The 15701-nt window shown below is 29.5% G+C and overlaps 1 protein-coding gene across 1 annotated transcript in view; it reads right to left on the minus strand.

The window, feature by feature from the left end:
* LOC142324752 (neural cell adhesion molecule 2-like) overlaps nt 1-14123 on the minus strand; it is a 725167-nt gene extending 711044 nt beyond the window's left edge. Inside the window, exons 1-2 of the mRNA XM_075365693.1 lie at nt 14072-14123; nt 13838-13967 (exon numbers count right to left, since the gene is read on the minus strand). Coding sequence (XP_075221808.1) covers nt 13838-13967; nt 14072-14123 — 182 coding nt within the window. The remainder of the gene's footprint in view (nt 1-13837; nt 13968-14071) is intronic.
* Nucleotides 14124-15701: the final 1578 nt, after the last annotated feature.

Here is a 15701-nt window from a genome sequence, read left to right on the forward strand (position 1 = left end):
ATTAACCTATCGGGTTGGTGTAGTGGTAAACTCGTCGTCGTAAATCGGCTGATTTCGAAGTCGAAGTTCCCAGGTTTAAATTTTAATAAAGGTAGTTGTGTTTACTCGGATCTGAATACTAGGCGTGGATACCGGTGTTCTTCGGTGGTTGGGTTTCAATTAACTCAACGTCTCAGGAATTGACTACGGTTGAGTTTGTTAAAGACTACACATTTGCTGGTACAGTTACGTTACAGAAGTATATTTAATGGCTAATTGTTGATGTGACTATAAATAAATGCATTAAAAAAAATACAGATTCCTTTACAACCAAAATTTGATTTCCTGATATTCTCCTATAAAAATCAATGTCAAAAGCATTTTTTATATTAATTTTACATAATGAAAAATCAAAAATCAACAAAATTTGTTATATAAATTAAGAAAAAATTTATATAATTTAAATGAAAATTATAAAATACCTTTTATATAAAAAAAAAAAAATTTAATTAATGCCATGTAATTATTAAATACTTAGGATGAAACACCAAAAATGAAACGCAAGTTTCATTTTTGGTGCTCGATCTCAGCTCCCTAGCTGAGATCGAGATGAAGCATAATCAGCAAAAATTGGTTTTCGAAAATTACATTGGTTGTTTTATATTGAACACGTTTAGTAAACTGAAAAAAATATAAATCAAAAAAATAATAAAAAACGAAAGATAAATATTAAAAATCAAAATTCACGACTGCCAAGAAAAATCATTGCTGAAAAACATTACTCTTTAATATAGGATAATTAAACAGCATGCGGGTGGAAGTTTTGTACATAATATAAAATCTTTTTATCAAATTTATTTATAAATATATTATATACATTTAAATACAAACATATATATTTACACATATACTTTCACAATGCACCGGAACAAAATTTCGTACAGTTGCCCATCTGCCGTCTGCGGAAGAGGCTATGGAGCCTCGCGATGGAGGCATGGCAGCTTGAACACTACGACTAAGGGAAGATCCTTGTACAGTTTTATACAGGATCTGGGGGGTTTGGTATGCCTCGAGTTCGTTTTCAAGGACATCGGATGCCCAAGTGCTCACCAACCATGTAAACCTGAACCAATATCTGTTTCAGTTTTGCCTGGTGGCTGATGAGTTTGTGTGTCTGCGGAGAGGTCCAGTCGAACGTGCATATGATGTTCGATTGCCCTGCTCTTGGGGGGCCAGAGACCGAGCCACCCTGGAACTTAGAAGTTAGGGGGAAACTTGGCCGCTCACAAACAGCGAGTCAGTGTGGCGAGAGCTGCATTGTCGGACCGTGTGGGAGTTCCTCGATGAGGTTGCTATGTTCAACCGTCATCGGTAATTTTAAGGGTTTAAGTAACATAATGTGGACTCCTATAGCTCTGCTGTGGAAGGCAATTCTTGAGAGTATGGCTGGCCATCAACCAAATCAGCTCCAAGCGCTGTTAAATGGTGGACAGGTACTAGCTGGGATACAGCGACAGAGGCGTGGCAACCTAAATCGCTGCCTTTTATTCTTATAACTTATATATATATATATATATATATATATATATATAGCCTATGACACGCCCGGTAACGCAATTATTCCAACGCGGGGTTATACATCTTAAATCGGTTCAGACTTTGAGCTGCTGTGATGGAACAAACATACAGACATACATACATACACCCTAAATACATTACACTCCTTTTTGGGCAGTCGTTTAATAAAAAAGAACACATTTTATGTGTCCAGATATTATGCGTAAAGAAGGTTGAAAAAAGAGTAATGTAAAATTTAATTCAAAAAATAAATTTTTAGGAACTTAATTTACAATCATTTTTGGGATTTTATTTTTTTGTAATTTAAGAAACATATACATAAAAATTAATTAAAGAAAAATGAAAGGAAAGAGATCAAAGCATTACAAGAAATAACTATTAAAAATTAAAAACGCGACTTCCAAGAAAAAAAACATTGCTGACAAACATTTTGTTCTGGTTAGGTTCCATCGTGATTTTCTATTAACCTAGCAAATACCTGTTTTGATTTTGAAAATCCGAAGATTGGTTGCAAAGATATAACGTTTCCGAATAACCGTGACTGTCTGATCGAGAATGTACCTAATGCATGTAAAAGTTATCCTTCAACCTATTTACAAATACCCCGGTTGAATTTTGAACATCAGACAATTGTTTCCAGAGATATTATAAGAGTATTCTATTGCACCTTCCAAAATAGTGCCCCTAAGGCATCCCGTTTGTTACCAGTTGTTGGTGATAATTGGTTTAGCCTCGCACGAGGTGTTCGCATCACCTCATCACTCTAGCCCTACACACAGTTCCCACGGGAAGCCCATTATTATTAAACAGGAATTATTTAAATTTATTTAACGTTAGTGTAATTCTATTATTTTTGTAATTTAATTCATTCGATTGATTCGAATCATTGAGTATAAATCTAGCTCACACAGTGATAGAGGCCCATAGTTCATTAATTCATTTCATTAAAGTTTGTGCTTCAGCCGGCAAATCTCCACTACTACATAATTTTTTTAAATATAAATGCATATATATAATAAATATACATATTTATATAGCTAATGACACTCCCGGAAACGTAACGATTCCAACGCGGGGTGATTCGATAGCGATCTGAATCGTTAAGCTGCTACAGTGAACAAACATACATACATACACCCTAAAAACATAACACTGCTTTTTGGGCAGTTGTGTAAATAATAAAAAAAATTACAAATATTAAATAAAAAAAGGAATTATTAGTTAATATTTAGCAATAAAATTGTGGTGCAAGTGTACCAGGCGGCTGCACGGTTCTCACCACCATTCTCTCCCACTAGAAGCTGTCCGATGTCAATTAATTTATAGGATGTTTAATTTATTTAATTTCTAAGTTTACATTACTTTTATTTATATTGTATATTTGTATTTTTATTAATTTAATGCATATTTACGGGCACCAAACAATGATCTCATTGACCATTTTCACATCTTGAGAAATCGTTATGATATTTTGAAATAGCCTAAGATAAAAAATTATATTTGAAACGGAATACAGTCTTACGTATATATAATAAATATTTAACAAATGATGAAGAATATTTTTAGATTTTTTATTACGTTGTTTTATATCAAAAGAGATTTTTTTTTTAAACTGATGTGGACACCACACGACTTTCTTGTACGCCTATTAAATTACATACACACATTTTTAAAAGTACAAAAAAAAAATTATTTCACTAATAACTTCCGATTTTTTCTTTTTTTTTTTATTATTATTGAATATTTTTTATTGTAAAAATTTTTTATCAATCACGGGCTAATAATTATTTAATCAATAAATTTAAATAAAAAAAAAAAGTTAAAAAACAAAAGGAGATGAAGTCCGATTCGAACCGATGTGCCTTCTTCATTCCCTTTAAGATCCAAATATTTCATTAATTAAAATTTTAATTTTAATTTCGATTGCAATAAAAAAGGAAGGTGCACAATTAGATATTACAACAATGTTAAATCCGAAATTTCAACATCCTACGTCTTATCGTTTTTGAGTTATGCGAGATACATACGTTCAAACAAACGTCACGCCGAAACTAGTCAAAATGGATTCAGGAATGTTCAAAATGGATATTTCCGTTGAAATCTGAAAACCGAAAAGTTTCGCGATCACAATACTTCCTTTACTTCGTACAAGGAAGTAAAAATGGTTAAAAAAAATATAACAGAAGAAGAAATCTAAATATGAAAATATTTCTCGATCACAATACTTCCCTTACTTAGTAAAAGGAAGTAAAAATGATTTAATAATAGAAGAAATAATTTATTTTTGTTTGTGGACAATGCATAAAGAGTGGCTGACGCTTAACTTAAAATCAAATATTTAACCAACAAAAATTGAAAGAAAGAAATTTTCATTTAAACTGTTGATGTAAAAGTTATTTGTAACGTTTAATGGATAGTCTATGCATTCATGATACTTTTTAATTCTAGTTTAAAAGCTGAAAATGTCAACAAAATTTGTAGCAGTATTAAATTAAATGTTTTTAGTTTATATAAAAGTTAAATTAAATTTCTGATGATTAAACTAATCTTTTTTTACATAAATAAATTACAGCAATGGTAAAGAGTTACGACGAGATAAAAAGTTTATTGTTTATAGTTTTTTCTGTCGTAGTTTTTAATTTCAATCGGTTCCAATTTACCAGAACCATAAGTAAATTTGAATAAAAAAAAAAAGGTCATGCAGAGAACGCTCTCCATTGAAATCTCTCAAATAATACGTATATGTTTGCCTACGAGTATGTAAACATATCTTACAATAGTAAAGTTTTTGTTTTTTTTGTCTTCAGTCATTTGACTGGTTTGATGCAGCTCTCCAAGATTCCCTATCTGGTGCTAGTTGTTTCATTTCGGTATACCCCTACATCCTACATCCCTAACAATTTGTTTTACATATTCTAAACGTTGCCTGCCTGCACAATTTTTCCCATCTATGTGTTCTTCCAATATGAATGCGAAAATTCCAGGATCAATGTTAATTTAATATTGGGATTAATATGTGGCCTGTTAAGTTTGTCTCTTCTTTTAACTATATTTTTCCAAATGTTTCTTCATTAATTTGCCGCAACACCTCTTATTTGTCACTTTATCCACTCATTTGATTTTTAACATTCTCCTCTAACATCACATTTCAAAAGATTCTAATCTTTTTTTCTTAAAGGAACGCCGATCGTCCTACTTTCACTACCATATAATGCTACGCTCCAAACGAATACTTTCAAAGACGTTTTCCTGGCGTTTAAATTTATTTTTGACGTGAGAAAATTATATTTCTGACTGAAAGCTCGTTTCGCCTGTCCAATTTGACATTTTATATCGCTTCTGCTTCGTCCATTTTTAGAAATTCTACCTTAAAAATAACAAAATTCATCTACTTCCATAATTTTTTCTCTTCCTATTTTTACTTCTTTGACAAAGTAAAGGAAGTATTGTGATCGCGAAAAATTTCGGTTTTCAGATTTCAATGGAAATATCCATTTTGACCAACCATAAATCCATTTTGACTAGTTTCGACGTGACGTATGTACGTACATATGTATTCGCATAATTCAAAAACCATTCGCCGTAGGATGAATTAGAAAAAATCCAAAATACAAAAAATTTTTCATTTGAATTTTTCTTAACTGCGGTAATTGAATGCTTTTCATTGAAAGCTTTTCAACGATTTATCATAAGTAGTAATTACTTTCATTGGTTCCAGAGTTATAGCCAAATAAGATTTTAATTAATGAAATATTTGGATATTTGGAAGGTACATTGGTCTAATCAGAATTCATCTCCTTTTCTTTAATTTAAATGTTTTGTTCTATTAATAATAAGTAAACCCCGATTGTAAAAAAAATTTACAATAAATATTAATTCAATAATAACAATAAAAATAACAAAAATAAAAAAGTTGTTAATGAAATAAAATTTTATGTACTTTTAATTTAAAAATATATATATATATATATATATATATATATATGTAATTAATAGACGTAAAAAGAAATCATGTGGTGTCCACATCAGATTTTTATATTCAGTGGTCTATCTATATTATTTCGATTACATTTTATTACTTTCGTTTTGTTCTTGTTTATTTTCATGCGGAAGTTCTTGCGTAGGACTTCATCCACACCATTCGTTGTTTCTTCTAAATATTTTTTACTCTCGGGTAAAATTACTATATCATCAGCAAATTGTAGCACTTTATCTTTTCACCTTGCACTGTTACTCCAGATCTAAACTGTTTTTAACATAAATGCTAGTTCTATGTAAAGATTAAAAAGCAACAGGGATAGGGAACATCCTTGCCGTACTATTTTTTTATTACGCCTTTTTTCTTATGTTCTTCGATTATTACTGTTGCAGTTTTGTTCCTGTAAATGTTAGCAATTGTTCTTCTATCTCTATTCTTCAACCCTACATTTTTTAAATGATGAACATTTTATTTCAGAGTACGTTATCAAATGCCTTTCTAAGACTATAAATGCTATGTATTTTGGTTTGCTTTTCTTTAATATTCCTTCTATTATTAATCTGAGCGCTAAAATTGATTCCCATGTCCCTATACCTTTTCTGAAACCAAATTGGTTTTCTCCTAACACTTTCTCCACTCTACTCTCAATTCTTCTGTACAGAATACTAGTTACGATTTTTGATGCACGAGTGGTTAAGCTAATTGTTCTGTATTCTTCACATTAATCTGTTTCTGCTTTCTTTGGTACCATGACAATAACACTCTTTTTGAAGTCTGACGGAACTTCTACTTTTTCGTAAATATTACACAACAGTTTGTATAATCAATCTATCGCTTCCTCACCTGCACTTCGCTGTAATTCTGTATGTATCCCGTCTACCTCAGGACCCTTTCTGCCATTAAAATCTTTTAAGGCTCTATTAAATTCAGATATCAGTATTGTATCTCCTTTTTCATCCTCTTTAACGACCTCTATAATACCAGTTTCTAATTCAATTCCTCCGTATAACTCTTCAATATATTCCATCCACCTATTGACCTTTTCTTTCGTATTATAAATCGGCGTACCATTTTTATTTAACAAATTATTAGATTTTAATTTATGTTCCACAAAGTTCTCCTTAACATTCCTGTATGCTCCGTCTATTTTAGCAATGATCATCTCTTTCTGATGTTACGTAAACAATCATCCTGGCTTTTATCACCTCCAGTTTTGTCTCAAGAGTGATAGTTTTCCTTTTCTTTCCCGTACGTTTAAGGTCAGACATCGTTAAAAACACGAAAAATATAAAATAAAAAAGTAATACGTAAATAATTCACATTAAAATCCTAAAATATGTGACAATAAATTACAAGTACTGTACGTGCTGTACCTTTGTATCACGCCTTAAACACAAACCGATCAGAATTATATACTGCACAGTAATATAACGTAAGACAGAAAAACTGAACACAAAATATTCTCTGAACAGCTAATTGACTGTAATCGCTAAAATATTTATAAAAAAAAACAGTTCAGTATTACCAACCTAACACGTTTCAGTACGCTGTTACTGAAAGGGAAAACCTGTTTTATTTTTTATTGCATTACATGTGTATATAATTCTGTGTATTGTTTAACGAAAAACTTTTTTAAAAATTCTTTCAGGTATATTATTTTATATTTTATATACAGTAATTCTGACCGCATTAATTCAAAACCAGGCCCGCGTTAAGTTAAGAGACAGCATATAAAATCAACCGTGTAAATTCAAAATCGAGTAAATCAAATCGCATTAAATCAAGGGATACTGTATTTAGATAAACTAATCGATAATACAATAATATACTGTTAAAAGTCTTATTTAATCTGTTTTTTTATAACTAAATTTATCTCCAAAAAGCTAATATACAACTTAAATATTTGATATAAGAACATCACAGAATCGTATGGGGAATAAACTACTTCTCTTTCTTAAGAGTGCTGGGGATTTACCAGGGATAAGTGGAAGTGGAGAAAGAATACAATAAGTCTAAGAACCTGAATTGTAGTTGAATAAAAGAAACCTCTTTAAATTGAAATAATTCATCCAATTCGTGTAATAATACTACGAGGGTCTCACGAACTCTACGCAAAAGTTTTATTATAATAAAAAATAAAATAACCAAAAATGAAAAAAAAATTCTTGAAATTGTTTTATCAATACTCATATATATAAACAAGGAAAAATATACACAGAATATTCATTAAGGATTAACTTTACATCATAAAAAAAATCTGTTCTTTATTAATTCCCATTGTATATGATACTCGGAATACTTAAGAAACAATTAATTATAGCTTCTAGATGAAATAGATTTACAAATTAACTCAAACACATGGTTGAGTGGGTAATAACACAAAGTTCTAGATAGATTTAAAATGACAATGAAATGAGCTATTTATAATAAAATTAACTAATGCATAAATTTCTTGATTTATAACTTTGTTACACTTTGCAAAATGTCTTGAAATAAAAAAATTACGTTCTTAGAAAAAAATACATCTTCTATAATGTATACCGTATAATTCATTGTTTCTTAACAAAAATTTCATTATGATTTTTTTAAATTCTCCATACCAGTCTTTTTTGCGAATATAACTCATGTAAAGACGAGTCGCTTACTTTGAAATTAATAAAGTTCGTTCATCAACCAATTCGTGTGATGAACGGAGTAAAAGTCTTACCAGTAGGGCTGATTGCCACCTGCAATCCAGTGGATTTATTTACCATAAGACTATGTGATTAATTTCTCACTTTCCTTAGAAAATCCCCCAAATGAGACTAAACTATAGCATAACTGATACAAGCAATATATCTTTCTACTAAAATTGGCGTTTTAAATATTTCATAAAATTAACAAGAGATAAATATTAAAAAAAAACGACTGCCAATTAATTTCTGACGTACAATGCTCTGTAATATAGGATAATTATTAAAATACGATAGATAATTAAAGATCGTGCGGATGACAACTTTATATATAGTATTTGTATATAGAATAATTTTTTTTCTATTTTATAAAATTATTTAAACATATATATATATATATATATATATATATATATAGCGAGAGAGAGAGAGAGAGAGAGAGAGAGAGCCTATGACACCCCTGGTATTATGAGGATTCCAACGCTGGGTCATAAATCTAAATCGGTTCAGCCATTGAGCTGCTATTATGGAACAAACATACATACATACACCCTGAATACATTAAACTCCTTTATGGGCAGTAAACATGCTTTTACCTCAATAACTGGATACCGAATCTTCAAATATCAACTTAGCTTAAACAGCTTTTGACACTGCATCGACAATTTAGTTTTAAAATGTACTTCCTATTCGAAAAGAAGTTTGTCAAAGTGATCGTAGTAATAATTTTTTGCATTATCTACTGCGGGTCATTATTTCGGACTTCCCTCCTTGCGAATTCTATGTTTTAAGTATATGCTCTGATGTTCTGGAATCACGAAGTTGTACAAGCAATTGACTGTTTAATTATAGTCGCAATGATCTTCCTACAATTACTGATGTGACAAAGTTGTGCCTGGAAAAATGTATTTTCTTGTAACGGGAAGAAGAGTTTTGTAACATCTGATCGGAAAAGAGTCAATAAATATCTGTATTTTCTTTCTAGATACCGCTAAATATTTAATTATCTTCAACTCTACCACCCTCGATTACATTTCTGACGCCCAATTTTAATATTATCGATCAATCTTTATATTATACACTTCTCCGATGGGTGAGAATGTTTGCAAAATAAAATTGGAATCAAATTTCTCTTAAAAACTTGCTAAGATTTTCAACCTTATTAGGGGGACATCCCTAGATCGTTTTCTAAAATACTTTCCAGAGATTGTTTTAACCGACCCAAAAGGCAACCGACAAACTCATACGTTTGTAGTGACAATTAGGTTTTGCCAAACTCAGTACCAAGAAACTGTAAAATTGCCTTAACGCACTGCACACTCACCTTATTTTTATCTTTACTATTTTTTTGTAATATGTGTTTTTACATTTAAAACGATAATTCTTTTCATATAATTACAAATCAGTGCCAGATTTGAGCAATCAGTATTTGGGAACTTGATGCAGTTGCAAATTGAGAGGGAAAAGACATTGACCTAGCTCCCGAAAGCCGACAAGATCGTAAGTTTAATTAAAATAAATCAGTGACAATCTCCTTGAAATGATTGGACATTTTTGGAAAGGAGTTGCCGCTTTGTTTCTTTATGTAATTTTATTTTTGATAATTTGATTAATTAAGTGGTGCATCTGGGGTAATTATAAGTCAAAATTGCCAATGATGAGATCAAATGTTTTTTGAGGTATGAGAGTAAGATTTTTAATATTATCAGACTCGATTTAAAATTATTGTTACTGTAAAGTTTTAAAAATTTTTTTTTATGTATAATTACTTAGTACTCTTTGATGTTAGAGCAAAGCGCGATGATCGAATTCCGCGGAATCAATCAAATAATTGTGAGAGCTACGAAGTTGGACATAAGAGCGAAGATGTTCGATGAAGCCTACAGCTAAAGGAAAAGATAAGTTTTGCTTTAAAACATAGTGACTTTTGCTTCAAAAATACACTGAGGGAAATTCCCATCATTTATATCACTAGTATCCAGACAGATGCCTAGCTGATGACCACGATATAATCAGTGTTTGAGGATCGATAAGACGACCTCTGGAAAAGCCCATCAGGGCTAGGAACAGAGGGGATGTTGTAGCGACCGGAATCGTCATAAGGAATAAAAAGAATCGTAATCGTTGGAAGCAACAGTTAGTATTGCCAACTTATAAAAAAATTATTTCAAAGAAATTTAGATAAAATTAATTTGTCTTATAAATTGTTTTAATGTATTTTTTATTTAATACTCAGAATCATATTTTCTACAAGTTTTGTATAAAATTTTTGTGTAGTTTATTTCCAATTTAACCAGGTTATTTCAATTAAAATATAAAATATGTATTTTTCGAGTCCAATCTTATCTGGAACCAATTTTTATTTTTTATTTTTTTTTTTTCAACTTTCCAAATCAGATTTCATATGGAATTATTAAATTTAACTCCTTATTTGGGTTATAATTACAGTCTGATTTAATTTTAACAATAGCACAGAAATCAAAGGCTAAAACCTTTGCAAGCTTATACTCGCTAACGAAGCTATTCTGAATCTATGTTTATAAAGAACTTTGTACTTTATCTTTACCAGCAGAACGTGTCCTGAATGTTTGTTATGTTTTCGTGCAAACTCTCTCTTAACCGTATGTATTGTTTTCCAATTTACTTCAATAACAGTTTTTCATAGCTTTTTATTTGTATTCATGCAATTACTTTATTGTTTGCACAGTTTCCGATCTAATGGTTTAAAATAGAATTTAATTCCTTTCATTGTTCTACAGCATTAACGTGACAACTGTTCCTACGACCTACAAATCATAGCTGTCTGCAAAAGTACTAATTTAGTGTACCCGGATCGCATATTAAAGCAGTCATACAAACTGAATGGATTGCTCGTTAGGTAGGTTTTGTTACTTGATCAATATAAAATCTATTTCATTATTTATTTTTAGGATTATGAATAATAAAAGAAGAGATATTTTAAAATATCTCATACAAATTTATTTTAATTAAGAAAATAAATTATATGATAATTTTTCTGATTTTCAAATTAGATGAGGTTATTCTTGAAATAATGCTTAATAATAAAGTGTAAGGACATCGGATAAATAGTTATTCTTAAAAATAACAATATCCACTTCTAACACACCAAACAACAAAACGCAATACTAGTGTAATTCAATGTTATGTTGAGTTACATTACTCTTGCATTCGCGTTTCTATCTTGTAACTTATAGTCAAAGTATTATGTTAAGTAACGAAATGTGCTTGATTGAGACGTGGTTGACAGTAGTATAATATATGGCATCAATTCAACCTTTAACACCATCATCAGAAAGCTGGAAAATTCAAGGGAGACCAACCCTCCACAAATACTTCCTGTTTTTAGTTAAATTTTCACGTTGAAAGAGCGAGTGAATTTACTGCAAAATACATATTAAAACACGGGTTTGAGGTGTCACAACTATAATAAATTAAAAATCCACAACATCCACTTTCGCTGAAAGTAATGATTGATTCAGAATATCGTTATAAATTTACAGCTTTAACTGGGTAGCTATTAGATTATAAAAACCAATAATGATTTTGAAGTTTGAACCGTAAATAATGATCATTGTATACATGATTAATGATATAACACCCATATCGCTGAATGTAATGATGACCTACATCGTCATCATAAATTTAAAATTAGTCATACTGTTTGCAGTTAAGACATATGTTTTACTATGAATTTTTCAGTAAATCAATTGTTTCGATATGTAAATGTAACCTGAAAATGCATTCATCATTGAAAGTAGACGTTCTTTAATGTGTTTGAATAAATCCGTGAACAAATACGTTCACATACGGCATTACTTTGACCTTTAATCATTTGACAAAATTTATTGGTTCTTTGTTGTAATTTTTGGGATCACCTCAAACCCTTGTTTTAAAATGTATTTTGGAGTGAATGCACTCACTCTTTCAACGCGAAAATTTAACTAAAAACAGGAAGTATTTGTGGAGGGATGGTCTTCCTTGAATTTTCCAGCTTTCTGATGATGGTGTCAAAGGTCGAATTGATGCCGTATCCGGATATATACTACTATTGACAAATCTTGATTGACTCGGTTGAATTGCGGAAGTGTTGGTTGAGTGTTGTGTAGTGTTGTATAGTAATGTTGAACTAACCCACCGGGTTGGTCTAGTGGTTAACGCGTCTTCCCAAGTCAGCTGATTTGGAAAGTCGAGAGTTTACAGCGTTCAAGTCCTAGTAAAGCCAGATATTTTTACATGGATTTGAATACTAGATCGTGGATACCGGTGTTCTTTGGTGGTTGGGTTTCAATTAACCATACGTCTCAGGAATGGTCGAACTGAGAATGTACAAGACTACACTTCATTTACACTCATACAAATCATCCTCATTCATCCTCTGAAGAATTATGTAAACGGTAGTTACCGGAGGCTAAACAGGAAAAAGAAAGAAAAAGGTAATGTTGAATTACTCGTGCAACTTAAAGAAATACTTCGGTTACGAGAAAAAGCCTTATTATGCTTCAATTTCATTTTTAATATAATACAGAACTATTTAAAAATTTTCCAATCAATTAACCTAAAATAAAATTAAAAGATTTTTTCTTCAGAAAGATTATTACTCTGTGAATGAACTTTTAAATATTAATTAAAATTGTTAAAAATTGCGATTTTTTTACATCCGTTCAACGTGTACATGTTCCAACGAGCTCAATTAATTTTTATTAGCGCATTTTTAGTTGAGAAGTTTTTGATATTTAGTTTCTACATGTATTTACATTATTTCATTTTTTCATTTGACAATATTTTAAGCAATTAATATGAATATTAATCACATGTATTTTTTAATCTGTAATTAATTGTTGATGCTGCTCTGATCAAGTTTGATCATGGTTTTCTTTGATTCAGTGAAACAAATAGTGGAAATGGTTTTTTTTTTTTTTTTTTTTTTATTTATTGAGTGGCTTGTCTGACCATTTCTGATGTAATCTATGTTTTTTTACCGAACAAAATAAAAAAAAGATTATGTATTTATTTATTTTGAATGAAGGAAAGTCCTAAGAACGGAAACAATTATTGTGGAGACAAAACTTTTTTTAAATAAAATTTAAACCATAAATATATATTGAATTATTTCCGTTTACTGTAAGTCAATCAACCAGAATTGCTTGTCTTATATAGTATTAAATTAAAATAAAATTTTTACTAGCTTAATTTTTTATTTAACTGGTAAGATTAACATGGATTTCTTAATTTATTTCTATAAAAAATAGAAAAAAATAATTATTCATATTTTATAAAATAATTAATTATTTTTTATTTTACATTTAGATACTTATAAATTATTTTTCAAATTTTATGATCATTCAGTTATACACAATACGTATTATAGTCATAGAGTACTTGCTTATTAAAGAACTAAATAATGCTATACATCTTTACTAAACTGATGATGGTAAAGCTGTCATCATCAGTTGTCATCAAGCTGTCAGAGAATGGTAAACCATCTTTAAGGTTACACAATATAGTCGTATAGTAAGTATATAATGGAATAATTTTTTTTTTTATAAATCTCTTTTCAAAATGTCACATATACAAATAAAACCAATTATTTTTTTGTTTTGTAAATTACCTGTAAATTGGTGACGCGATTCCATCTTTATACCAAATTACAAGTGATAATTGGTCAGATGAAGGTGAACTGACGTCACAAGGAAGTTTTGCAACGCTGTTTACCACTGCCTCAATAATAACAGCATCAACTGTAAAAAAATAAAGAAATTAAATAATTACAATAAGATTTTCTTATAAATACAGATTTTTATGACAATGAATTTATATTATTTAACTAATTAAAATTAATGACATTTTTGAGGAGTAACTGTGTCCACAAGCAGCAGAATGAAATTAACATCCATATAATATTTCAGTGCGATTTCTTTTAGTAAATTAATCAATATTCTGTATTTATAGTAAAAAATTATAATCATAAAACATAAATAAATACAGAAACCCATTATTTAAATATTTCATCTTATTAATTTTATTTATCTTTGCATTAATTAATAAAAAAAACCAAAGGTTTGACATCATAATACATAAATACATTTAGTGTAAAAAAAAAAGAAAAAAAATGTTTTTCATTACGTTTAGAAAAAAACCATGAGCTAACAGCGTAGTTCACCAGATTGAATAAGAAAAAATAAACGAGAAAGTTGGAAACGGATAAAAAAAAAGAAAGCAAAGGAGGAAACCAATACAAAAATGTTTCCTCTACTAATTTATTACTTAAATAAAATTTACTAGATAAGATAATTCGATTTTAAGTAAAGATTTTCCTTAATCAACTTATTCTTTAATATTTGATTTCTTTAACCAAAAATTAAAAAAAAAAAATATTTATTTTGTACTATAGTACATTATTTCTCTTCTAGCGACTGTTAAAAAAAAAAATATTTAGAGAGAGACTGTTAAAAAAAATCATAATTACGTTACGAGAATTTATTTTTATTTTTAAATAAGTAATAAATTATACTTGTACATGAAGTTAACGAAATGTTAAGACTTCTAATAGAAAACAAACGATGTAAGCCACGTTTTTAAAATGTTTTTTTCAGATATGAATTATTTATGCTCTCTAGGCTGTTACACAATACCGAAATAGAGATTGGCACAAACGAAAAATATATTTGTTTAATCATTTTGCTTATTTTGTAAAATTGAACGATTAAAAACGTTTAACTTTGAACATAAATTATTATTGCGAGCATATCACTTATCCGTAATAAATACCCAAATATTAAATAATATGAACTCTAATTTTTAGAGAAGAATACAAGCACATATTAGATCGAAAGGAGGCATCGCATGTCTTTGAATTTTAATTTGATCTTAATTATTAGGTTGTCTTTTTGAACTCAGAAAAAACCAGATATTTTAGGTTTTACTTTCCCTGAAAATATAATTAAGAGTAGCTATTGTTGTTCTATAGCTATTGTGTCTGTGTATTTTTTTATTTTTTAACCTCCGGGACCACCGTCAGATATTACTTCAGAAGATGAGATAGATATGACAATTTTTTTTAGCGTGTGAAAATGCCACGCCTGACCGGGATTCGAACACGGGACCTCCGGACGAAAGGCTAATACACCTCTCGGTGTATTAAGAGGCTATTTCATCGCACCATAGAGGTGCCGATTTATCAATAAAAGTACAATATTTAATATTTACTTTTGCGTAAATTATTTATGTTATTATTTAAATGTAAATATTTTACAATAATTTTGTCTGAATGTTCATATTAAATTTTATTATAAGTTGTACGTTTAAAATTCCTCTTATTTACATTACATTACGCATTAACTGAATGGCAATATGTTCTTGAAAAAAAGTAAAATTCAAGTTGAAAATTAATTTACATTTGATAACTTGTTAAAAAAAATAAATGAAACATGCTTTCATGATCGAACACCTATATTATAGGGGAAAGTAAGGTG

Source organism: Lycorma delicatula, chromosome 5 (assembly GCF_047948215.1).
Source record: "Lycorma delicatula isolate Av1 chromosome 5, ASM4794821v1, whole genome shotgun sequence".
In the NCBI taxonomy this organism is placed as follows: domain Eukaryota; kingdom Metazoa; phylum Arthropoda; class Insecta; order Hemiptera; family Fulgoridae; genus Lycorma; species Lycorma delicatula.